At 42.8% G+C, this 26,529-nt stretch overlaps 1 protein-coding gene across 3 annotated transcripts; it reads left to right on the plus strand.

Moving 5' to 3' along the window:
- Positions 1-142: 142 nt before the first annotated feature.
- On the plus strand, positions 143-26,503 carry Ap3s1 (adaptor related protein complex 3 subunit sigma 1). Of its 3 annotated transcripts, none has more exons than XM_048334265.1 (6): positions 143-356; positions 6,651-6,742; positions 9,793-9,904; positions 15,965-16,036; positions 16,685-16,792; positions 21,188-23,020. In XM_048334265.1, exons 1-6 carry the CDS (start codon positions 288-290, stop codon positions 21,212-21,214), a joined length of 480 nt encoding a protein of 159 aa, XP_048190222.1. In that variant the 5' UTR covers positions 143-287; the 3' UTR covers positions 21,215-23,020. The 3 variants fall into 3 exon arrangements, with proteins under 3 accessions (XP_048190222.1, XP_048190221.1, XP_048190223.1); XM_048334264.1 differs by lacking the exon at positions 21,188-23,020 and adding an exon at positions 25,767-26,503 and having other exon boundaries at positions 151-356; XM_048334266.1 differs by lacking the exons at positions 143-356; positions 6,651-6,742; positions 21,188-23,020 and adding exons at positions 9,278-9,662; positions 25,767-26,503.
- Positions 26,504-26,529: the final 26 nt, after the last annotated feature.

Here is a 26,529-nt window from a genome sequence, read left to right on the forward strand (position 1 = left end):
CTTGGGACCGCGCACGTCCGTGCGCGCAGGAGGGCGCGGGCGGGCGGGGGTGGGGGGGAAGACTCGCCGGCGCGATCCCGTGGCCCGGTCCACCTCCCCTCGCCCCCTTCCCGCACGGGACCGCGCACGTGCGTGCGAGCGTACTGCGTGCGTGCGTGCGCGCGCGAGCGCGAGGGGGCGGGCGGGGGAAGGCTCGCCGGCGAGATCCCGAGGCACGGCCCGCGCCGTCCCCGCCCCGGGCCACCCCCCCTCCCCCCCCAGCGACCCCAGGCCGGCCAGACCCAGCCATGATCAAGGCGATCCTCATTTTCAACAACCACGGCAAGCCGCGGCTCTCCAAGTTCTACCAGCCCTACGTGAGTGTCTGTCGGGCCGCGGCCGGGCGTCGATGGCGACGGCCGCCTCCGGGGCGCGGCTGACGGGGCGGCTGCGGGCTGCGGGGCTTGGGGCTCCCCGCGCCGTCCTTCTGCCCCCGACGGGGCTCCGAGCCTGAAGGCCGCTGGGCTTCCTCACGGCGCCCGCGGGCGAGGCCCGCCCGGCCGCCCCGCCCCGCGCTAGCTTCTCCAGCGGGATTCGGGTTATCTGGGCGGAAAACTCCCGACCCCGTCCCGTCCCGTCCCGTCCGGACCGTGGACTGGGGGGCCGTGGACCGGGGGCCGGGGCTGGGGGCGGCCGCAATCAGCGCGCCGCCCGCCCCCCACCCCCCTTCTCTCTGGGACGTGGCGGCCGCGGGCGCCCTGCCAGGCCTAGCGGACTCCCCGTCGGGACCGGCGGTCTCCGGATCGACGAAGGAGCCCTGTCCCCGAGGACCGACCGTTCTTCCCGGCCGGCTCCGGATCCGAAAGTTAGGGCTCCAGCTTGTGGCCTCTCTCTTTTTCTCTCTGTATGTCTCTCCTCTCCCTTCCCCCCCCCTCCATCTCTCCATCTCCCCCCCTCTTTATTCCCCTCTCTTCTCCCCCGCCTCTTATCTGTAGCTTTCCCTCTACTCACACACACAGAAAGTTATATTTACATTTCTCTCATTTTAGAACTGTAAGTATTGATATTGCCAAGAGCAGGTGACAGTCGCAGAAGCAGCAAGTCGTTTTTACAGGTGATCGAGGAGAGGCCATAGGTCTCGCTGGCCACCTGTGAAAACGATTTCCTGCTAACTGCGACTGTCACCTGCTCCCCTCCTCACCATGGGGTGAACCGTCTCTGGCATTGGCTGGCAGGAACCCTTGGGGCATGGTTGTGCTCATTCCCAGAAGTGAACTAAAACGGTGCCCAGAACTCACACCGTTGTTAAAAATTAAGTGAGAAAAATGTCACTTTCACAGAACCAAGAATGCAGTCAGTCTGCGGAGGTGTTGATTGAAGTGAGAATTGGGGGGGGGGGGCGGAAGATTTCATAACGTGTATATTTGTTGTGCAAGGAGGTTTCATTGTGACATTTGCATATGATACCTCCCAGCCTCACTCACCCCCTCCATCTCTCTCACCTCCCTTTCCCCCTTCTTAAAACAGCTTTTACAGGTTTCCTTGTTCTCTTTTTGTACTTGCATGGTAAATCCGAAGGGTGAAATCTCCAGCTAATTTGCTTCTTGTTTTGCTGCTTTTGTGATGAAGACTGTCCTGCCACTCCAGCAGTGGTTTTTGTTTAGTATAGTTTAAAAACCAATGTTCTGCTGAAAGTTTGACATCATTTCTAGTTCAGACTAAAAGCTAGTTGATTCTTGAGTGTGTGTGTGAGTGCGTGCGCATGCCCGTGTGCCAGTACTAGGGCTTGAACTCAGTGCCTGGGCACTGTTCCTTAGCTCTTTAACTCAAGGCTGGTGCTCTACCGCTTGAGCCACAGTTGCACTTTTGTCTTGTTTTGCTGGTTAATTGGATATAAGACAACGCACAAGACTTTTCTGCCTGGATTGGTTTTGAACCTTGGCCCTTAGATCTCAAGCTCCTGAGAAGCTAGGATTTGAGGTGTGGAGTCACTGTGCCCAGCTAGTTGATTTTTTTTTCCAGTGAAAACAATGCCATTAATATTACATTATTGCCTCTCTTTTTTTTGGCCAGTCCTGGGCCTTGGACTCAGGGACTGAGCACTGTCCCTCCCTTCTTCCCGCTCAAGGCTTAGCACTCTGCCACCTGAGCCACAGCGCCCCTTCTGGCCATTTTCCGTATACGTGGTGCTGGGGAATCGAACCTAGGGCTTCATGTATGGGAGGCAAGCTCTCTTGCCACTAGGCCATATCCCCAGCCCCACATTATTGCCTCTTTTACTTAAGATATGTTACTTGCCTTTAAAATTTTTTTCTATTAGTCATTTTCCTAGCCAGACAAATTATGTCCAGTGGTAGAATAAAACTTCACAAATTCATTTTATGTCTAAATTTAGTAAGTAGATATTCAAAGTAGAAGATTCCTTGGTAAATCATAATACCAGTGTAATCAGTATTGCATAGCTTGTAACTGTCTACTGAAATATGGGTTCAGTTTGGAAATCTGGAACATCTTTTTCTTGTCTTTGTCTCCAGTCTCAGTTGCTCACTGTGAAGGTTCAGGTCGGCAGCAGTTCTGGATCAGGTCAGGGGCAGTTCTCGCTCTGGTGGTCCCTGGCGCAGACATGATCATGTGCCTGTGTTGTTGGGCATGGAGGGAGAAGGGGTTGCCTGTAGCTGTGTCTGTATTATCTGGATGGTTCTGCCACCTGTGCATTTGTCCTTCAGGAATGATTCCCTTGCTTGCATTGGCTGTTTCGTATAGTACACGAGGAGGTGAGGGTTGTCTTCTTCCATTCATTTAGCCCATCAGTCACTTTGCACATTTACGGCCTGGTTCTGGCTGGAGATGATGCGGCCCCCTCCTGCGCTTGTGGCCGGAGTGTGGGCACAGCTGAAGACTGGTAGACAACAGCTTGCTGGTAGTGGTTAATGTGGAAAGATAAAGCAGGGCCATAGGGAGTGTAGATAACACTTTAAAAGAGAGTGGGCAGGTCACCTCTCTGAACTGAGTGAAAGAAGGTACTGGGGCAGTCTGCAGCCTTAGGGAAGAGCTTTGCTGTTGGTGGGATCTGTACATGAAAGCCTGGGCCTGTAGTGCCTGTTGGAAAGCTGCAGGCAGACCTGTGGGCCTGAGGAGCAGCTGGGGGGAAGAGGGCCGGGTGAGGGCCACAGAGGTCATCCAAAGTCATCCTTTGGCTTCACTGCTGTGTTACCTTCTTGTGCTCATTGGTTCAGCCTGTAATTCCCTGGCTTCTCTCTTATCCAGTCTTTGAGGAATGGTCTAATTTATTATTTGTGGCACCCCAGCCACCCGTGCAGAGTCTTGAATATAGAAAGCTCTTTAAGGAGTCTTAGCCAAATACATTTATTTTGAGTCTAGCTTTGGGTGCAGTTTGGACTACAATGGGCTTCCTCAAGTTCTTTCCATCTGTTAGAATTTATTTAGTTCATTCAGCAGAGGAACAGGAAGCGGCTGCTTGAGCTGCTTCTCCTTCTTCCTCGAAGGAAATGCATACTGTGACTACATCCAGAGCAAAAGGCAGCTCCTGGCTGATAGATGAAGCAATACAGAAGGGTGTGGCTGCCCCAGCAGGACTCCAGCCCTCGCCTCTAACAGTGGCTCAACGTTTCCTCAGCAGGTTTCCCTTACTGCTCTGAGTTTTCATTTTTCCATTTATCCTCCCCCCTAAGTGTGCCTGTGCTTGTCTCTGCCCTCTTAATAGTACAGGCTTTCACTTCATGATGTGATGGTTTGGGCTTTTCCTGTGCCTCTGCTTGTGATCATATGTGAGATTGAAGTAGTAACAACATGCATTGCACTAAATTGACGTTTGGGCTCCTTCTGCTGGAGTCCCATGTTAAAAATCCATGGTGAGTGGGGCTCAGTGGCTCACACTTGTAATTCCAGGTATTTGGGAGGCAGCTACAGGGACTATTGTGATTCAAGTCCAGCGTGGGCAAAAAGTTGGCAAGACTACCACATCAAGCCAGGTATGGAGGTGTCTGCCTGTGGTCCCAGCTCTATGGAAATCTGTAATTAGTGGGTCGCTATCCAGGCTGGTCTGGAACCCTATCTGAAAAATAACCTAGAAGGCAAACAGGGCTGGAGGTGTGGCTCAGGCGTCAGAGTGCTTGCCTAACAAGTGTAAGGCCCTCAGTTCAAATCTCAGTATGCCAAAAAGTAGGAAAATAAAAAGGATTTGTAGCTGGATGGACTCAGAGCAGGGCCCCTCCTGGCCTGGCCTTTGGTGTCCTTGAGCTCTCACTGAAGAAATGCAAGTGTCTTTCTTGGTTTGTCTCTGTCATTTGAGGCTTAGCCACAGCAACTTGGCAACAACAACCTTTATTCTTGTAATGTTTTCCTGGCAAGATCTGTATATTACTGAGACATTTCATAAGTCATTTCTTTTTTTTTTTTATATGGCTACCAAACAAGAAAGTAAACCCTTGGGTTCTGTTTTCTGTGTAATTAGTGGGCCATAACATGTACTTTGGTGAGTCATTCTAATAAAGGGGAAATATTTTGTTTTATATGAGCTTAGTTCTTTCCATTGGTATAAAAGGTTCTGTGTATGTATGAGGACGCTCCACATATAAAATGTGAGCAGGAAAATGTTTAAGCTGTGAAATAGCTTCATTTCCTTAATCTCTGTGCCCCCTCCCCTCCCAAGTCCTGGGCCTTGAACTCAGGGCCTGAGCACTGTTCCTGGCTTCCTTTTGCTCAAGGCTAGCACTCTGCCACTTGAGCCATAGCGCCACTTCTGGCCATTTTCTATATATGTGGTGCTGGGGAATTGAACCCAGGGCTTCATGTATACGAGGCAAGCTCTCTTGCCACTAGGCCATATTCCCAATCCCCATTTCTTTAATTTCTATAGAAACTATACCTGATTATTAAGTCCTTGGTCAACCAAATGCAAGCCCTAGGGAGACTCTTAACATTGTTCTTTAATTAAAAATAAAATTTAGTATAAAGCCAGATACTGGCGGCTCACGCCTGTAATCCTAGCCATTCAAGGAGGTTGAGATCTGAGGATCGAGGTTCAGAGCCAGCCCAGACAGGAAATTCTGTGAGATTCTTATTTCCAGTTAACTAGCAAAAAGCCAGAAATAGAGTTGTGGCTCACATGGTAGAGCACTAGCTTGAGCAAAAGGGCTAAGGGGCAATACTCAGGCCCAAGTTTAAGCATTGGCATGCACATGCATTGTGTGCATACATGGGCGCACACACACACTATTGTATGTCAACGACATGCTGGTCATTTGTGTAGTTTTTCCCTCTGCCTCTTTCTCTTTTACAAAATTGATCTCATAAATACCACCTGGTGTACAAGAACCCTTCCAGTTTTGATCGCAACAGTTGCAATGCTTGCATCCTTGTTAACTTCATGGGAAGGTGGAGGGCCCCTTCTGGCGCTCAGCCTTTGGAGCCTTTGTTCTTGAGGGTCATAAACTTCTCCATGGGGCAGATGGTGATGGTGAAGGCTCATTAGTTGTGGACCATCTAGAAGATTCAACCCCTCCAGGCACCTAGGTGAAACCCTCACTCCCATCCTTCCTTTTCCTGTGGGGCTCGCCAGCCTGCCCTCCCCAGCTAGGGTGACTGCAGTGGTTCAGGTAAAGCTGCTGTGCAAAGAGCATTGTGCTGTACGAGGAGGAATGCACACAGACCTGTGCTCGGCCGGCCATTGGCATTCCAGTCAGTGGCTTTGCTGAAGACATGATATTGGCTAGTGGAGGAGGAGGGCGTGGCCTGTTGGGAACTACCTGGCCAGGCTCCATCTCCCAGTTCTGTCTTTTCCAGCTCACACCCCTTCAGCAGGTGTTCCTTAGCACTCTCCACATGGCTCCCAGTCTCCTCACGCTCACTTCATGCTTCTGCTTCAATCACTGCTCAGCCTTTACAATCCTGCCTTATGTAAGCATGTCCCTTAGAGGAGAAGACATCTGGTAAATGGTGCTCTTGGTAAATTAGTTTTATTTTTCCTTAGGTGTTTTATTTTGATAGGTTAGAATTGGTTTTTCCTTTGGTCTAGGTTTGTGTTTTCTTTTTAACCACTAATTTACTTGTTTGTTAGCTGTAAAGTATATCAGTGCCTTCTACCATTTTACATTCCTGAAGGAGTCTATTCTAGGGTCTTGAGTAGGATAGTATTCACCAGTTAGTTCCAGGGCCATCACTCCAGTTGGTTAACTCTTGGTTAATTAGTGCCGGGACCCTTCCCATCTTCCGGCTTGGGTCTCCAGTTTAATACTTTGGTGTAGTGCCTCATGGCGGAACCAGAAACTTCTTGAGCAAGTTACGGAAGTTAGATTTCATGAGACTCTGCATATCTGAAAAGCCCTGTTACTAATGCATCGTTTGCTTTGCAAAATTCAAGATTAGGGATAAATGCTGTATATGATTCATCCAATTGGGGGAGGGGCGCACTTGGTTTTTTGTAAAGTAGAAATAATTTACTTTTATTGTCATGGCAACATGTTGATTCTCCTACCCCTCCCCTTTTCATGAAAAATGTTTGGCTTTGCTTTTGTGATTGAAGTCACTTCTCCAAGGCCCCTCTCCCATGGATTTTGCGGCCTGCACTTAACTTCCTCTTATTTTCAGAAGACCTTCACTCTGCTGAGCCTCTAAAACGCTCCTAATGTCTCTGAACCATTCCTCCTCAGAGTGAAGACACCCAGCAGCAGATCATCAGGGAGACCTTCCACCTGGTATCCAAGAGAGACGAGAACGTCTGCAATTTCCTGGAAGGAGGCTTGTAAGTCAGCCCCCCGCCCCCATACCACTCAACAACATGTGTACTGTGTCAGTGCAGTGGTGGAGTAGGTGGATTAAGTGCTACCCAGCCATCATAAATCTAACCTAAACAGTTTTTAAATCTATGCAGTCTCTCTAGAATTGTGGTAAGAGCATTTCATATAAAAGCCGGCCTGCCTCCCTCCCTCCCTCCCTCCCTCCCTCCCTCCCTCTCTCCCTCCCTCCCTTCCTTCCTTCCTCTTGAACTCAGGGCCTGGGTACTGTCCCTAAACTTCTTTTGCTCAAGGCTAGCATTTTACACTTGACACAGCACCACTTCCAGCTTTTTCTGTATATGTGATACTGAGGAATTGAACCCAGGGCTTCATGTATGTTAGGCAAGCACTGTACCACTAGGCCACCTTCCCAGCCCCAACTTCATTCTTTTTAATGATGTAGAGTATTCCCTGGTGTGAATGTCATAAAAATTTAGATTACGTCCTTTATTTTATTATGACAACTACAGCCAATGTGTTTTTCGAATGTATTTATCTGTACATCTGTATTATAGGTCAGGATTCACCTTATAGCTTTTTATTTTTTTGTGTGCCAGTCCTGGAACTTGAACTCAGGGTATGAACACTAACCCTGAGTTTTTTGCTCAAGGCTAGCACTCTACTACTTGAGCTACAGTTCCACTTCTGGCTTTTTGGATGGTTAATTGGATAAGAGTCTCATGGACTTTCCTGCTCAGGCTGGCTTTGAACCATGAGCCTCACATCTCAGCTTCCTGAGTAGCTAGGATGACAGGTGTGAGCCACCAGTACCTGGCAGCTTTGTCTATTTTTAAAGTGAATAAATAAGATTGTAATAGCTTGCTAGGTATAAAAACTTTTTAATTAATCGTTTCCACTGAAATCAGTTTGCTTTCTAAGGTTTTTTCATAAGTATATCGTCCCCATTTATATAGTCAGTATGCTTAATAAGACATAGCCTTAGGGGAAATTCAGACTAAATGTTAGCTAAGCTTTGTCAGAGAAACCTAGACTTGCTATATTCTAATGTCTGTGATGCCTATTATGAAAAAAGAATTTCATTGACTCTAAGTTTCTTTGTTTATGGAGGAATTTCACTTTCAGTTTTTTCTTATAGGCAATGCTGGGGTTTGAACGTAGGGCCTTATACTTGCTGGGCAGGTGCTCTTCCATTACTTGAATTTTTAAAAATTCTTTTTTTTTTTTTTTTTGGCCAGTCCTGGGGCTTGGACTCAGGGCCTGAATACTGTCCCTGGCTTCTTTTTGCTCAAGGCTAGCACTCTGCCACTTGAACCGCAGCGCCACTTCTGGCCATTTTCTGTATATGCGGTGCTGGGGAATCGAACCCAGGGCCTCATGTATACGAGGCAGGCACTCTTGCCACTAGGCCATATCCCTAGCCCCTTAAAAATTCTTTTAGTAACATTAAAGGCCATTTTGTAGCATATAGTTTTTAGAAGCTTGGTCTTTTTTTCCCTAAAGGATTTAAACTCAGCATACTTGCTGGGCAAGTTTATTACCCCTCAAGCCATACCCTTTTGCTTTCTCTAGTTTTTTGTTTTGTTTTGTTTTGTTTTTTCAGATAGGACCTCACACTAGACCTTGGTTAGCCTCAGACTCTAATCTTTTTACCTTTAAGTAGCTGAGATTATAGGCATGTGCCACCATACCAAGACTGCTTGTTATTTTTTTCTTTTTTAAATCAAAGCAAAAAAGATAAATTTAAATCACTGTTTTAGGAGGAGATAAAGTCTCTTGTTTGTGCTGTTCTGTCCATTTCAGGAAACAGTTGTAACTACAGTCCTAAACATAATCTCAAAATCTTTGAAGTGCACATCTGCACTTTTAGATAAAGGCCTTTCCTAGAAGTGTCTAGCATAGCAGGAGTCCTTAATCCTTTTCTATTTTTGCTACTAGATGACAGAGAGTAGTGTCTACTTAGAGGAACTGGTTCTGCAGAACTTGTAAGTTCAGCATTGTGTTTACTGGATTAGAAATGTATGCTGAGGACTCCAGGCATAGCTCAAGTGCTAGAATGCCAGCCACAAGCATATCCAGTGAGGTCAAGTGTAAGCCCTGGTACCAGTACTGGTACCAGTATGGGGTGCGGGGTATGGGGGAGGGGGGAGTGTGTGTCTACCTATGTACTGTTTGGATGGTTTAAGTAGCCTTGATACAAATTATGTTAGCATTAAGGAGTCTTAGGAGAAGGCAGATTTGTTATTGTAAATGCCTAAACTATATTTAGAAAATAAGATGTCTGGAATGATTCTTAAGCTACTGTTTTTAAAAATGCTGAAATTCCAGTCAGCACAAAGTATTTCAAGAATGATTGACTTATTAGTTCAGTTTTCTTTTGTTTGAATTTCAGACTGATGTGCTTTTGCAGGAGACCTCGATTGTAAATCTATTTAAAACTTAAGAAATATCCCTTTTTTTCTAGTTGATAATCAGTCTTAAGCTGTGTAACTTTGTGTGGCGAATGGAGTTATATCCAGTAAGCGTTTATGACACCTGTGACCTAAGTTCTGCCTGTTTCTTTGACTCTGTTTACTAATCTTTCCTTCTCTTCTGGCCTTTCTCTTCCTTGAAAGTTTGTACTTGCTTGTGATTGGTTGTTACATTAACCTGAAATGTCCTCTAAGTTTTTTCATGGTAGCTCCTACTCCTTAGATAGACATCAACCTCAGTACCATCCTTTCTTAACTGCAGCTGAAGTAGCCAGCCTTTTGAGGTGGTACTGTTCCGGTTTGATCCTCTGTAGCACATTTTACTACCTGGTAATCCACTTGTTTGTTTGCTCCATGCTGGAGACACAGTAGTCACTCAATGAGCAGCTAATGAATAAATGAACTACACTGAGCACTTGCTGTGTCTTAATCTCCCTAGTGTGGGAAGTAAGCTTGTGTGAGTGCTTTGCCTTTACATATTAACACTTGTCTGATGAAGGGTCTTGAACATGTTGTGAGCTTGCCTGAGCCAATGAGCATGTTTTCTGTTCCTGGTGACGTTCCAGTGGCTTTGTTTTCTTACTTAGGTTAATCGGAGGCTCTGACAACAAGCTGATATACAGACACTATGCAACGCTGTATTTTGTCTTCTGTGTGGATTCCTCAGAAAGTGAACTTGGCATTTTAGATCTCATTCAGGTAAGTGAACATCGCTTCTTATTGTCTTTTGCTATTATTTTTGAACTTTTAGGTTTAAACTTTTGCCTCTGTCTCACTGTTTCTGTCTCTCTCTTGTGATATTGCTGGGGAGTGAACTTAGGCCTGCTCTTGCTAGGAAAAAGTTCCACCACCTGAGCCATGCCACTAGCCTTGAAATTTTCTAACATGATGTTTTGTCTGGTAAGAACTAAGTGTTCCATAGGAGATTTTGCATGGGAGTTTTAGGTAGCATTTCACTGCTGTGATGAGGTACCTGACCTAGGTCAGGTTAAAGGAAGAAGGGATTTTTGGGCCCATTGTCAGCTGGCTCCATTGCTTCCAGGCCTGCAGCCAGGCAGAAGGGCATGGCAGAAACAAGGTGCCTCCCTCAGGTAGTCAGGAGGGAGGATTTGGGGGCAGGGAGCACGAGCTATACCTTTCTACGATATGCCCCCCCCCCACACATGATCTGCTTCTTCCAGCTAGGCCACATGTCCAAATACCCTAGTAACTCAGTCGTGTATTAGTGCGACAGGATGTAGGAAAAGAAATGCCTGTGATGACGACTGTGTGCTTTGGGCCTTTTTTGTTGTTGTGAGTACTTCAAGAGCCCATGGAGCCTCATGAGCCTGTCAGAAGACGTGTCCCCATCTGGCCAAGCCTCTCTCAGTACACACGTCCACATCTGGCCAAGCCTCCATCAGTACACGTGTCCACATCTGCCAAACCCCTCTGTCTCCTGAAAAGCTTTCATGATGTTCCTAAGCCGCTAGGCCAGTCATCAGGACATTCTTTATCTTCAATTTCTGTTACTATTACTTCGTCTCTCATTTTCCTTCATTGGAGATTTTGCCAGTTACCGACAAAGGTCTGAGCTTTCATTCAGAAGCTGACAAGCTCTAAAGTTGCATTGATGCCAACAGAAGGCAGAGGAGACAGAGGACTTGGTTACTAATAGCAAATGCATTTTATATATAAGCAGTTCGCTAAGAACACCTTGACTTACACTGGTTCCTCAGTTCCAGAAGGCAGTGCCATGCTTCTGGCCTGGGGCGACCTGTACATGTGGAATTACAGATGAGGAGCCCCAGGTCTCTGTCATGATAGGGGCACAGCCTGTCTGCTGTTGTTTGGGTGGAAGAGATTGAATCTTCCAGTGGCAAAAGTAAACTTACCTTTCTCACTGGGGACAGACAGTCTCTGTTTTCCAAGGCTGTTATACAGCATGTCTGAAAAGACAGTCCAGAGCAAAGACAGTGCGTTCCTCTGTTCACTTTTTGCAGAAACCCAAAATCCACAGAGAAATGTCTTCCTGACAAGTTCAGTTTCTTGGTTCACTGTTCTTCCCTCCAAGATTGTTTGTGTTGCAATTCTTAACAGTTTCAACACGTGTGTGTATGTCTTTGAATAGCCTGATATCTTAAAACCTGTTGTTAGTCCTCAATGAATGTTACCTTCTACCCACTTAAATTCTAGACATCATGTTTATTTACATTACAGTCTGCCCATATTGTCACTCTTGTAGTTGTTTGTTCCTGTGTCAGTGTAGTATGCCCCCCCCCAACCCCCGTTTTGGACAGTACTGGGAATTAGGCCTCCCAGCGTCTAGCCAGTACTCTACACCTTGAGCCATGTCTCCAGCCTTGCCTCTTACCTTTTTTTTTTTTTTTTTGCCTCTTACCTTTTCCTATCATTATTTCTGTTACTCCTAGTCTTTAAGCCCAGTAGGACCCTCACTTTTAAATCTGCCATTTTTCACTCTTTGTTCTTACCAATCCTGCCTTTTCTTACTCACAGGCCTGGACAGCCAGTCTTGGTCTTTATGCACTCATCCCCTTGTCTGTTCAGATATCTGAAAGTACTCAGAGGGAAAACAGAACCACGTTTGCTGGTCTCACTTTCAGTTTGTGATTCTTATCTACCATGAGTCCTAACCATAATTAATCTCCCATTTCCTTTTGCCTTGCACACTCCTGACTTACTGATGTGATGAATCTTCTTCCCACCTCCGCCCTCTTAACACTTTCCATCACTATGCTCACTAGATGACCCAAGTTCCCTCCCTACTTACTGCAGCCATTGCTACATGTGGTGGAAAAACTGTAACAGGTTTGGAAATTTCCAGCAAACTTTTATGGCTCCACGATCAGTGTGGCATAATGAACTCATTGAGGGTGATATGATTGCTTATAAATAACTCAAACAGCCCAACATCAATGGTTAATGAGCTGCTAGTCTTACTCTGTAAATATTTTAACACTTCCAACAAGGACATGCTTCAATGGGAAGGGTTCTCCTAGAAAGCTGGCTATTATTTTGCTCTGAGGCTCTGTCATACCAACACAGCAAACATCACAAATAAAAGAAAGAAAAGATCGGGTGCTCGTGGCTCACGCCTGTAATCCTAACTATTCAGGAGGCTGAGATTTGAGGATCTCAGTCTAAAGCCAGCCCAGTCAGAAAAGACCCTGTGGACTCTTATATCTGCAATGAACTGCTCAAAATCTGGATGTGGCACTGTGGCTCAACTAGTAGAGCGCTAGCCTTCAGCTGAAGAGCTCAGAGACAGCACCCAGGCCCAGAGTTCAAGCCCCACAACCACCACCACCAACAACAAAAGCAATAGAGTGGTGCGCTAATCAGACTTTAAAAAGGAATTTGAGTGTGTAGTGTAGCTAGTAGGTTTGTTGAGTAATAGCCTTTTCTTTTTCTTTTTTGCCAGTCCTGGGGTTTGGGACTCAGGAGCACAGTCCCTGGCTTCTTTTTGCTCAAGGCTAATACTCTAGCTCTTAAGCTACAGTGCCACTTCTGGCTTTTTCTATATATGTGGTGCTGGGGATTCGAACCCAGGGCTTCATGTATACAAGGCAAGTACTCTACCACTAGGCCATACCAGCTCTAGAGTAGCATTTTCAAAAGTCACTCAAACTAGGCTTTTCTTGATGATAACACACTGTCTGCCTCATTCACCAAGGTCTTGACTGATGTGATCAGGGCCTATTTTATGCTATAAGACATCATGATCGATTCTTTCCAGTAATATTTTTTTTTCAAATTTTTATTATCAAACTGATGTACAGAGAGGTTACAGTTTCATACGTTAGGCATTGGATACATTCCTTGTACTGTTTGTTATCTTGTCCCTCATACCCCCCTTCCTCCTCCCCCTTTCCCCCCCCCCCAGGTGTTCAGTTCACTTACACCAAACAGTTTTGCAAGTATTGCTTCTGTAGTTGTTTGTCTTTTTTTACCCTGTGTCTCTCAAATTTGGTATTCCCTTTCAATTTCCTACTTCCAATACCAGTATACACATTTCCCAGTAATACTTTTTTGTGTTTTTTTTTTGCCAGTCCTGGGCCTTGGACTCAGGGCCTGAGCACTGCCCCTGGCTTCTTTTTGCTCAAGGCAGCACTCTGCCACTTGAGCCACAGCACCACTTCTGGCCATTTTCTATATATGTGGTGCTGGGGAATCGAACCCAGGGCCTCATGTATATGAGGCAAGCACTCTTGTCACTAGGCCATATTCCCAGCCCCTCCAGTAATATTTTGACACGTGGACATTAAATATTGTAAGGCCTATCAGTTAAGTTCCATGCAAATGAACCAAGATTCTTTCCAGTTGCTCCTTGCCTTGATCACATACCTAGAACCATTCCTTTGCAGTTTTCAAGGGAGTTTTGTTTCCAATGAAGATAAATGAAAACAGTTATCCTAATGAAACATAGTCTAGTCAATGGAGGTGTTTGAAAATGGCATATTATACAACCCCGATACTTACAAATGGTTAAAATTACCATACATATAAATATGAAAGAAATGGTGCTCTGAATTCAGAATCATCATTCATATTTTCCTTCTACCCGTTCTTTCAAGTAGTATTTGTTGGCCACATTGTGTGCCAAATATAGGAGCAAGAATTATGGTAACTGTTTGGTTTTCTTAACTATCTGAACACATTTATCAGTGTCATCTCCATTCTTACTGGCCTTGTCATGGGCATTAGTGTCCCTGTGGATAAGTTTAGTGGCTGGACTGTGGAGTTGTGTGTTCACATCTTAAATGCTGCCTTGGGAGACTGACTAGTGCCCACAGAGAGCACAGAGAGCTCCTGTCAGAGAGTGAACACAGTGCCACCTATTGATATCTTAATTGTAGCTTGTCTTCCTTAGCTTGATTAGTATAGCCAATCCATACTTTTTGTGGTAATTTTCCATTGTTGGTTTGAGCAAAATGAATGTGTCTCTATAGAATATCTTGCTGTAACTGAAAGTACATCTTGTAGATCTCTTGGAATATTACTAATAATCTTAAGTTATATCCTGAAGACTTGTCCTCAAGTTTTACACCGGCTTACCCCCTTCTGAATCGATTGACTGGTATAGATTCCTAAACAACTAGGTTGATTTTTTTTTTTTTTTTGCCAGTCCTGGGGCTTGACCTCGGGGCCTGAGCACTGTCCCTGGCTTCTTTTTGCTCAAGGCTAGCATTCTACCACTTGAGCCACAGCTCCACTTCTGGCTTTTTTCTATATATGTGGTGCTGAGAATCAAACACAGGGCTTCATGTATATGAGGCAGGCACTCTACCACTAGGCCATATTCCCAGCCCCCAGCTAGGTTGATTTCTCCTGAGTTTGAATACAGATCCCAAAAGCACTCTCTCTTGACACAGCCCACGGGAAAAGGAGGTCCAGCTTATGTGTTTATATGTGGCATTTTTCTGATTGTCTTTCTGTATACTTATTTTTTGAATATTAATACATTTGGTAATTATTACAATGAAAATTTAAAATGCTTTTAGTTAATTAAATGAAATTTATTTCCCCCTAGACTTTGAATCTCAAGGCTAGAGATCAAATCTTTAGGTTTATATCATTGTTACTCAAGCAGGTACTAGTACTAGGTCACTTATGTTGGAATTTAAACTTTGTTTTTTAAGTGCAACACTAGAGGGTGCTATTTACCACGTTGCTCCTAGGTCTCCTTCCTCTTTGTGAAGTTATGATACTTTTAGTAGTCTTACTGTTAATATTTGTGGTTCAGGTTAAAAGGAGGGAGTGACTGCAGACAACAAGCGATGTAACAGCACACAGAGAACTTGAGCTCTGTATTGTCAGGCGTTTGTCTAAAGCTTTCCTGGATCAGCAGAGCCTACATTTTATCACTTAAAAAGACAGCTAGATTACTTTTAGGTGTTAAGAGTGTACAGTCATCGAAATTACCACACGCACAGCATAAAATATATATATAATGTAATATAAGAATACATATAATGTGCTGAATTTCCCATAGTGCACTTGTGTGTCCAGTCAGTATTTGGGTCAGGCTTCCCCCAGGGTGAAGTCCCTCTGCTCTTCCAGGCCCGTGAGGCACCTTTCCCAGTCCTGCGGGTGTTCAGGCAGGGGGCTGACCCGGGTAAGAACTTCGGAGGCTGTTGCTTTTCCCATCTCATTTATGTTTACTGTCTGCCTTAGATGTGGTAGACTCCCCTCTCCCCATCCAAAGACTTGATTATGTTGTGTGTGTGTATGTTTTAAAAAATTAGTAGTAGTGCTAATAAGACTTTAGTTTTAGTAATTTTCATGAGTTTGTTTTATTTACTTCCATATTCAAGAGTAGTTTACCTGAAAATAGTCTTGTTTATTCTTTTTTTGCATGTATAATTTAGTTTCTAAAAGGAAAATGTGGTAATAAAAAAAAAGTTCAATGCAGTTAAGACTTGCTTGACTTTAGCAAGGCACTGTTAGCTCATGCCTGTAATCTTAGCTACTTAGGAGGCTGAGATCGTAGGATTGTGGTTCAAAGACAACCTGCACAGAAAAATTCGTGAGACTCTTATCTCCAATAAACTACTCAGAAAAAGCCAGAAGTGGCGCTGTGGCCCAAGTGGTAGAGTGCTAGCTATCCTTGAGCAAAAAGACGCTCAGAGACAGTACCCAGGCCTTCAGTTCAAGCCCCAGGACTGGACAAAAAAAAGACTTGCCTGACTTTAAATAGTAAATTTGAATGTGCTTATTACACAGTTCTCATAGGATTTTCTTCTTGTTGTCTTTCCCCAGGTGTTTGTGGAGACATTAGACAAATGTTTTGAGAATGTCTGTGAACTGGACTTAATATTCCATGTAGACAAGGTACGATTTCTACTTTGTCCCTTCTTCTAAGCCTTTTATTTCAGAGAAAGCAGTAATTTGTACTTGCCAGAGCAAAGAACGCCTTTAGTGAGTCTTCCTGTTCTGTTCCTTCTTTATCACTGAATTCATACACTGCTGGACCGTGCGGGGAGGTGCTGGCCTAGGAGAGGGGTCTGTGTCTAGGAAGAAGCAGCATGGAGACCCGGTTCATGGCCACCGCAGCCTGCCAGGAAGTGTAGTGCATCAGCAGGTAGTTCACAGAGTCTAGAAGAGAAAGGCTCTCCTGACAGATAAAAGATAGGATTCTTGTGCAATGGATTAATTTTGTTCAAGTACCCTGATTTCTAGGTGCACTGTGCCATTCACTTTGGGCTTGATTCTGAAGCAGTCCTCTGTGTTTAACCCTTTCTGCAGTACTATGGAGAAGGTCCTCTGCTATCTTTGGTTTTGAGCCCATTGATCTGGGTCTCCCAGAGGCTGGACAGCCACCAAAAGCTTCACAGTAGAAATGATGGAGGATTAGGGATGCTGGTTCACTTTATTTTCACTGTGCAGATTAAGACGAAGCAGTATTTGAGACAGAAATGCTGCACAGCTCATGAGACCACCTTTGTAGTGAGCTTTGTGTGTTTATGCTTCTTCCTTTAGGTTCACAATATTCTTGCAGAAATGGTGATGGGGGGAATGGTGTTGGAGACCAACATGAATGAGATTGTCACGCAGATCGATGCGCAGAATAAACTAGAGAAGTCTGAGGTGAGAATGGAGGTACTCCGGGTGGTGATGGCATTCTTGTGATATGTAGCTCTCACTGTTTGTCCTCTAGAGTCACCATTAGGAGCAGCTGGTGTGCCTGTTCACTTCAAAACCCTGACTGTGCACAGTCGGGCCTGTTGCCACTGCCCTCCAGATGGTACTTGTGCGCAGTACTCTGTGCGTAGTACTCCATCAGCTGCCACGGCCCCTCAGCCACAGCACTGTGGCTGGGCTGTGTAAGCTCACGCTGCTTTGGTGGATGATTTTCATTAGAGTAGAAGTTTGGAAATGTAGGCAAAGAGCCTGGACATGTCATCCAGCACTACTTGTTTGAGGATACTCTTTTTTCTTGGTCCTGGGCCTTGAACTCTGGACCTGGGAGTTGTCCATGAGTACTTCAGCTCTAGTGCTCTACCACTTGAGCCACAGCACCACTTCTGGTTTTCAGGTGGTTCATTGGAGATAAGAATCTCATGGACTTTTAGCCTCCTGAGTAGCGAGGATTACAGGCATGAGCTACCGGCACCCGGCTGAGCATACTCCTGTGTTTGGTATTTCAAGTTATCATTCAGATCAGGAATTATTTTTAGAATAGTGCATACTTGAGACATTCCATTGGTCTAGAGTAAGTACTGCTATAAAAGGAACAAGAATCAATTCACAACAGGTGAGTTCTGGAAATGTTTTGTTCTGTTGACATATAAAGGGTCAGTTTGATACAGTTTTAGTAGAAGGAAATACATGATGATGGCTCAGTCTGAGATCTGAACATGAGGAACATGAGGAAGAGTTGAAGGCCTAAGAAGATACTTTGCAGTTTTGTGTAAAACAGTCCTGCATTTCTCCCTTGCTGAATTTGCTATTGGTTTCCCAAAGGAGAGGCTTGTAATGGTTCTGAGCCAAACACAGGACTTTTGAAAGTAGTGTGTATATCTTCTGTGCTCTGTACCCTGTTTTTAATTGCTGGTCTATGAAAGGGAAAACAAAGTAGGTTAGCAGAGAAAATTTCATACGGCAAGGAAAAGGACTCAGTATTATTTAGTATAGGTAACTTGTAGGACATCATTTAGCATAGTAAAAAATGAGCCATAAACTCTCCCCTCTAGTTCTTACAGTCTTAAAAATGATACCTTGGAATGTGTGTGAATCCTTCAGCATTCCTACACAAAACTCTGTGGTTATAGTTTGTTTTTTTAAGCAAAGGGACAAACTGACGTAATAACTGGTCAAAAATGAATGAAAAATGTGTGACCTCTCAGTAATCATCTGTGGAAATCTCCTGACCAGGTTTCCAGGCCTGCCCTCTGTGTTGTAGTGGCCTTCTTTCCCATTGGCTCTTCAATGTGACTCCTTTGCAGAAGCTTATTCTAGCTATGAGCTAGAATAAGTGCATTGTGGATATTTGCTTTTTGACGGTCCAATAAAACTTTACTAACCAGATATGTTTTCTTTGCCATAAAAAGTTAGGTTTTTGATGTAAATACTGAAGCTGTATAACATTGCCATAACATAAAAAATTCTTGCACAAGTGAGCACTGGTGACTCACGAGCCTGTCATCCTTGCTGCTCAGGAGGCTGAGATCTCAGGATCACTTTTTGAAACCAGCCCAGGCAGGAAAGTCCCTGTGGAACTTAATTCCAGTTAACCACCAGAAAACCAGAAGCAGTGCTGTGGCTCAAAGTGGTAGAGCGCTAGCTAGCCTTGAGTGAAAGAGCTCAGGGACATCTTCTAGGCCCTGAGTTCAAGCCCCATGACTGATTTAAAAAAAAAAAAAAGAAGTCCTTTCACAGAAATAATCCTGCTTAAGTCATCTACTGGTTAATCAGAGCACTGGTGATTGTTTCTAATAGTCACTCACTGATCATCTTTTAACCTATAGACAGTTATTATCTGCTACCAAACTGGAGGTATTTTTCTGTGTGCTTTTGATCTGTACAGGTATATTTTAATTGTGATCAAAACACACAATTACATATGTACTATAGGATTCTGTACATGTGGAATAGCTGAGTATTTGAGTTATGAGGTAGGATTTGAATCAAGAGTGAAGTCATTTAGTCCTCATCATAGTTTAAGAAAAAGTGTTGGAAATTTTGTTGGCTGTCTGCAAAACCTTAGCTATTGTCTTATATTTTAAATATGTTTAGAAGGCGACCAGCTTTATTCTAGACATATTGAACTGTGTTAAGTTTTCATTTCCAAGTTACATTAGCTGGTTCAGTCTATCAGGTCTGATTCTACAGGCTAATCCAGAATTAATTGAGAACAAAGTGTAAACCAAGTTTCTGTTAAATTTCATTGTAAAGCAAACATTTAACAAAAATTAATTAGCTCACTCCTGTAATCCTAGCTACTCAGGAAGCTGAGATTTGAGTGTAATGGTTTGAAGCCAGCCCTGGCAGGACAGTCCGTGAGACTCCCATCTCCAGTCTGGAGGCATGGTTTAAGTAGCAGAATACTACTACTCAGCAAAGGCTGAGCAAGAGCGCAGGGCCCTGACTTTAAGCCCTAGTACCAGGGGAAAAAATAATTAAAATTGTAAATATCCTGATAAATGAAAAGAACTGCTGATTTTGTTTTTTAATTCATATAAGCAGTATTTTAGGAATAGCATTTATCTTTAAAAAATAAAAGCCTGAATATAATTAGAGCCTGAGTGTAGAAAGGGTCAAAATGAAAGATTTTATTACATTGGCCTAAAGGTATTAAGTACATAGACACTGAAAGGAAGAAAGCAAGTAGTAAGTAGTCAGACACATGAAGATCTGCCAGACTCTAAAAGAGAGAAGAAGGCATGCTATGCTCTGTTCTGATTGAAAATGGTTTGTGGTGACCCTGGGAAAAGAGGGTTTGCGCAGGGAGGTGGGTGGGTTTGTGGGGAGGGGTGGGGGGCCCAGAAATCTGCTCACAGGACTCGGGGGTGGGGGGCGGCATAGAGGGGAGGGGATGGCAGGAGGCTTGTTAGATTTGTGTATTTCATGTTAATTCTTTAGATGAATTTAGTCTGGCTGTAAGTCAGTCCTCTTTGTTCCTGAACATCCTGATCTTTCTAGCTCTTTCCATTCTTCTCTCTTACAGACCTTTATCTTTCAGTCTCCCAGACAGGACAGGTAGACAAGGTATTGCTGACTTTGAGAAAAATGTACTCTAACAAAGGGAAAGCAAAATGATGTCAAAGGCAATTAATTATTTAGGCCAGACTCAAAAATTCTTTGTGTTACTGAACCCATATAGTCCCTGTAGCCTATTTTCCATTCTAGTTTCTCCTGTAGTTCCTCCATCTTTTATTGGACTTAGTGTATCTTGCCAGTGTATCATCGATGCCATGTTTGTTCTGTTTTGTCTGCCTGCATTGTAAAAGGAAAGTTTAATTTTTTGTTCTTTTTCTTTTTAAAACACATTGTCTACAAATGACATTTGTAGAAATGACTATTTACTTTGTAAATAAAAATGTAAAGTTTCTTTTGAGCTTCATATCCCAGAACTAGTCTCAACTTTTAACTCACAAATTTTTTTCTTCCATTTCTAAATTAGAATTCTGACATAAAATTGCTTGCTGAGTTTTGGAAGCTGTACATTTGAAAACCAAAAGCTAAACTTTGAGAGTTTTGCCTACAAAATGGGAAGCAGTGAAAAAGACTTAGAATAGTGTTCTGAAGTAGTCCCACTCCCCAATGGTTTTCAGTTCCAAAGTCTTAACAGAATCGCACACAGTTCTGGCCTTTGGGCATCTTTTAACAGTGGTCACCAACCAACAGCTAAAATCTCTAAAATTCTCAAATGTGAATGCAGTGGTCTCAACAGAAAAGTGAATATATTTCCCTGGCCAATTTCTGATCACTAAACATGTCATAATCACAATCTGATATTCGGGAGCCTGAATGCAAAGCATACTAGCAATTATTGAAAGTGTATTAAATCAACTCCTAGATTTATGAAACTGAATTTTTGTTGTTGTTGTTACATTTTTGATACCATAAAATAACAGCAAATTATTTTTTGAAAAGTTTCATGTTGATGCTAATGATCAATTTTTTTTCCACGAAATCATTTCAGGAATGAATAAAAATGTTTATAAGCCTCTTAGTAAAAATGGCCAGATGTATTGATCGAGTACTGTGTAGAAAAAAAACCTATTCGCTTACTTTAGAAGGTAGACACCTATCTGGCTGGAAATACCACTGGGAGTTGGCTTCTTATCTCCTGAAGTAGTATTGTCTTGGTGTGCTTGAGAAATTACACAGAGGAGGGAGGCGTCAAGTACCTTATTATGAGATTATGGAGAGCACATGAAGCCACGGTGCCACTTATGTGGTCCCTGTTTCCTTGTCCTAGTGTGGAAAATACACGATAATCTACACTACTGATTGACCACTGCATTTTCTGTGTTCCAGAATTTATGTGAAACTGCTGTCTGGTAGCAAAGAAAGCCATAACCACATGAATCTTTCAACTCCCATTACTAAAACTATTAATTGGCTTTAGACAACCACAGCTACTACAAAGCCAGTGGTTTTCTGTGTGTTTCCACAGGAAAGGTTGCTGTGAGGTTTGGACACGGACGGGGCAGTCAGCTCATGAGGTGACTGTCCCCTGTGATGTGCACATTCACTGTGTGTGTCTGCTCAGTCCTCCAGGATCATATGATCAAAACTTGATATCATACATTTGTGAATATTATCCCCCTGCTGTGTGTATCTACCCAGGCAGATTCTGCTAGAAATTAACACAAAATCAAAGTAGCATATAAAAAGGATTCATTATTTGACATTCTAATTTTGATAAAATTGTTTATAAAATACAATTCTTGCTCACTAGATCTTTATCCACATTGTAGCCGTAAAACACTGCTTTTACAACTAAGACCCCCCCCCCCAGCCCTCTCTACCAAGCTCAAGTGAACTCCCAACACTCCTGCCTCAGCCTCCTGAGAGCTGGGATTACAGGGGTATGTCAGCACACCTGATGAGCACAAGCCTGACAGAAACTTCTAGACCAAAAGTAATTCTGCTTCACATTCAGAAACTAAAATATTACAATTTTTGTTTAACTAAAAACCATTTTAAGATATGCCATTATTTTGTTAATGCTTTTGAGTCTGAAACCATTCAACACTGTGTGGATTAATGTTGCTATGATTTCACTTTGCTGTCAGATCAAAATTCTGAATGTGCAGATAGTTATTTCCAACAGGAAGGATGGAGGAAGGTTTTGGTTTGTACAAATCATTTTCAACTACCATCTTACCCTATCCATGTCAAGCTTGAGGATGCCACTTGAAGATGGTAGGACATTTTACATCTCGGGTGAAATGAATACCGAGCTGAGTAATGCCCCTCTCTCTTGGGGAAGCCACTTGCTGTGAACTGCATGGTGAGGAGAAGGGCTAGGGTCCTCTAGCGGTGCTGCTTCTTCAGTTTTGCTTGCACATATTTTGTTTATTTTTGGGTCTGGCAACTTTAAAAACAAAATCCAAAACAAACCATATCCATCCATTACTATCTTTGTGATTCAAGTGCTTGAAATTTCCGAGAGTATGTCTGTAGAAGTCTTCTATCTGTTTGGCCTCATTTGGTCCTTCAGACTTCATTTTGTTTTCTTTCTCTTAATTCTGTTCATTTAATCTCATGGGAGAGAAAACATGACCATCCCTTCTCTGCCGTGCTCCGTGCTTGTCTAGGCCACTTTCTCCTGCTTCCAGCCCACATGTCTGTTTCCACTAGCGGAGTCGCTGCAGGTGTAGCTGCGCAGTGGTGAACCCAGTATTCCGTAGCTGGAAACAAGTTATTTCTCCAGTAGAATTCCAGCCTCAGCTATGTCAATAAAGTGCGAATCTTTCAAAGCTATGCTGTCCTGCCAGGGAGACCTTAGTTTTACATTTTTAAAACTGTGTAATCTACTTATAAGCCCAGCTAAAACCCAATTGCTATACATTGTAGTAGAAAAAGTGTTTTTAAGTAAAAGCGAGTCTTGTTTTGAATATTTTGTACTGAAAAAAAGTCTTTGGAGGTTCTGTTACAGCTCTCTGTTAACAGATTTCCTAATGGCAAATTTATAGAAGTGTTTCAGACTTTACTTTCTTGAAAATCTGAACACAAAATTAGTTTAATAACCGTTCTGGTGTTGACTGCCAGAGTAATATCCAGTCTTTTTGTTGTTGTTGGTGGTGGTGGTCGTGGGGCTTGAACTCTGGGCCTGGGCGCTGTCCCTGAGCTCATCAGCTTAAAGCTAGCACCACTTGAGTCATAGCACCACCTCCAGTTTTCTGGTAGTTTGCTGGCGATAAGAGTCTCTTGAACTTTACTGCTCTGGCTGGCTTTGAACCATGATCCTCAGATCTCAGCCTCCTGAGTAGCTAGGATTACAGGCGTGAGGCCACCAGCACCCAGCAGTCTTTTTTTAAGCCATAGTTTTTATGCATAAACATCAATAATTCATCCAAGCAGCTACTTACCAACCAGTAGATTTTTATCTTTTTTAAAAAATATTCTGCAGAATCTGACTTCTCACAATGTCAAGCTTAGCTAAAACTTAAAAGTACCTATCATAATTTTGAAATCCCTCTTACCTGACACAGAAGCTTTGCCCATGCTTGAGAAATAATTTGCTTCTCCCACTTCACCTGCGTGTTGAGTAGCTCCCATCCTGCATGTCCGTGCTTGCTGCTTATGCTGGAGGATTAGAGAGTGTCGTACCTGGAGCTTCTGCCTTGACATAGGTTAAGGATGTGGTACACATAACGCTGTTTCAGTCACAGGCCGTGTTGTTGACTTCGTGTATTTTCATCAGCAACCCCAGTCAACACCATGTTTTCCTTGGACACGAGACCCTAATCTAGTGAGTGTTCACAGGGCGCATTTTCATTCTTCCTCGCTTGCTTCAGTCGAGTCTCACTATGTGTGCTACAGAGTATTGGGGAAAGTCATCTAATCTCAAAACGTTACTCCTTGGCATTTAGTTTAAAATTATGCTTACTCTTTCTAAATGTAAACCATCAAATCCAGTAAGACCCAGAAACCTGATTCTCTCAATACTACAGTTCTTCAAGAATTTGTGACTTTTATGGTATTTGTATTCAAATGTTTTATCAGTCCTTTCCTGTGTAGTCCACGTGTCAGCTGTACCCTATTGGAAATTCCAAAGTGGATATAGTATCAAAACTAGTTCTTCTCATAAATCAACAAAGTCACACACTCATCCCACCTGGAAAAATGATGCCAGTTCTCGGGTGTCTGCAGCCTCGCGAGATAACCAGGGTTCCCATGGCAGACAGCATACTTTCTGGAGAAAGGTGGCAAATCTCTGGACTGGATTCTTCTCTGCTCCCAAGCCACACTTAAAGTTTGGTAGCCAGAACATTCACTGGCAATGTTCAAATTAAAGATTCTTTGAACAACACTCGTGCTACACTAAATCCCACTCAGTTGTATCTTCAGTGTCTTGGTGGGGCGGGGAAGGGAAGTGAGGGCCTAGCCTAATAAACTCCCTTGCTCCAGGTAGGTAACACGGTAGAGGTCCATTAGAGTGTTAGTTGTACATCAAGAACAACCTCCATGAAATCACAGAAATGGAATTCTCCATCTCTAACTGGGTCTGGAGTTTTCCATCCATTGTCATCCGTATCATTGTCACCCTTATCATTGCCTGTGTGGACCATATCTAATATTAATCCTATTTCACTAATTTTTCTATTTCCAATTCCAAATTGATAATCCATGGGCTCTTATTTCATTGCTTAACAATGTTTGTATCCTTTATTCAGCAAATAGTTTACACTGGCCTATTTTGTATCAGTCAAGATTTTTCTCAGGTAACAGCTTTATTATTATTATTTCAATTAACAGAAGAGGTAAGATTACCTAAGAGGAAGGACAGAGATGATCAGAAGGGACTTTAAAAACTTACTGGTTCTAATTTCAGGGATGTTATCTCTGTATATGTAATTTTGAGCAGAGTAGAATAATTGTTTTTATTACTTGTCTGTTTTTATGCTCGATGATGCCACAGAACTATAGGGCTTTGCTTTAGTGTATGGCCTGAATGAAATTGATGGAACCCCATTAGTCTATGAATGAAACCTTAAGCATGAAGGCCATTGATAAAACTGAGAACAATGATATGTGAATTTCTCTTTCAATTTTAAGTATATTTGGAAATTACTTCAGAAATTATAAATTTTCCTAAACAAAATATTATGTATGAATGATGCTGGCAATTTTAGAGTGTGTTTTATCTATGCTGTTCTTTCTAACTTTGTATACTCTGTTCTGAATATACCTTGTGGAGTCTGCTTTATATAGCAAACATTTTAATCATTAGATTTTTGCTAATGCCCCAAAGGATTGGAATGACCTTGAAGTTCATCTGTGGGCAAAATTCTTCTTGTTCAGTTGTGGCTTCATTTAAAAGCCTGACTTTAAAAAAAAAAAATCTAGAATTGTCTTAGAAAAGCTTAGTAGAGCTCCTTTAATACTAAAATTAGTTTGACTGCTTTGAAATGTTTTAAGGGGTTAGCCCTGAATAAAGAAACTAAACATTATCTTTAATTTGTATTTCATAGTACATATTAAAAAATAAGTACCATTTCAAAATTAACAGTCTGTCATGATTGCAAGAGATGTTTCATCAGGAAGCTAATGTACATTATGCTCGTGCTTATGTCAGCTAACGTAAGATATAGGTAAAGATTGAGCTCTGTGACTAGGATATGTGGAAACTACACATTAATTTGTATTTAAATTTTGGCATTGTTTTTCTTGCATGTGTTCACTGTATTTTTTAATGTGTCAACCATTTTCTCTTTGTAGAATAGTATTTCAAAGTAACCATCACATACCCAATGCAAACCCATTACCTGACCCCTAAGTTTGTCTTGTGAAAGTCTTTTATCATTGTCTCCCACTGTAAGTTTTCTTTATGATGAACGACCTGAGTTGTACATTTTCTTTCTCTCTCATTTACTTCTGTATACAGGCTGGCTTGGCAGGCGCTCCAGCCCGTGCTGTATCAGCTGTAAAGAATATGAATCTTCCTGAGATCCCAAGAAATATTAACATTGGTGACATCAGTATAAAAGTGCCAAACCTGCCCTCTTTTAAATAAAATATTAAAAAGACCACTCCCAGGTAAAAGCCCAGGGGAAAAAAGTCATCTAAGTTTACCATGCAGTTGTTTACCAAAAATAGAGGAGGCAAGTCTTAACTTTTGCTCTTGGATTTAAGTCAAGGTACTGTATAGAAGTTGTGTAAAATCAGTATGGAAGCTCATTGTTGCTTTTCTTGCTCAGTGATTTGAAAGAAAGTGGACAGTATAGTTCGTGTGTGTGTGTGTGTGTGTGTGTGTGTTTTCTTTCTTTAGAAAAAACTGCATTCCTATGCCCACCTAAGGCATGCCCATATGTATTGGCTATTACAGTGTTTCCAAAAGTGAAATACTACTTTAATTATATACAACCCAGAATGTTGGTGTTTTGTATGGATCACAGGTAGAGCATTCTCTTATTCTTTCTACCGTTTGTCACAATTGTTATTTAAAGAACCAAGTATGTATTGCATGAAAATATTATGACCTTTTCTTCCTAGTTTAAATAAACTCCAAGATAACTGGACTTCTGAAATACCTTTCTGTTGGTCTGATATCTACGTTAGCAATAATTTTTTTTACAATCCTCTGATTCAACAAAGTAAATAAAAGTCTATTTTATCACTGCAGAAACTGTTTTTGTTGATTTAATTTA

The sequence above is a fragment of the Perognathus longimembris genome, chromosome 25, assembly GCF_023159225.1.
Source record: "Perognathus longimembris pacificus isolate PPM17 chromosome 25, ASM2315922v1, whole genome shotgun sequence".
Taxonomy (NCBI): domain Eukaryota; kingdom Metazoa; phylum Chordata; class Mammalia; order Rodentia; family Heteromyidae; genus Perognathus; species Perognathus longimembris.

Excerpts from the sequence above, each read along its gene's own strand:
- Ap3s1 (XM_048334264.1), top strand. The coding sequence starts at position 288 with ATGATCAAGGCGATCCTCATTTTCAACAACCACGGCAAGCCGCGGCTC. Across the intron at positions 9,905-15,964 it reads GCATTTTAGATCTCATTCAG|GTGTTTGTGGAGACATTAGA; the intron begins GTAAGTGAACAT and ends GTCTTTCCCCAG. Across the intron at positions 16,037-16,684 it reads TAATATTCCATGTAGACAAG|GTTCACAATATTCTTGCAGA; the intron begins GTACGATTTCTA and ends TTCTTCCTTTAG.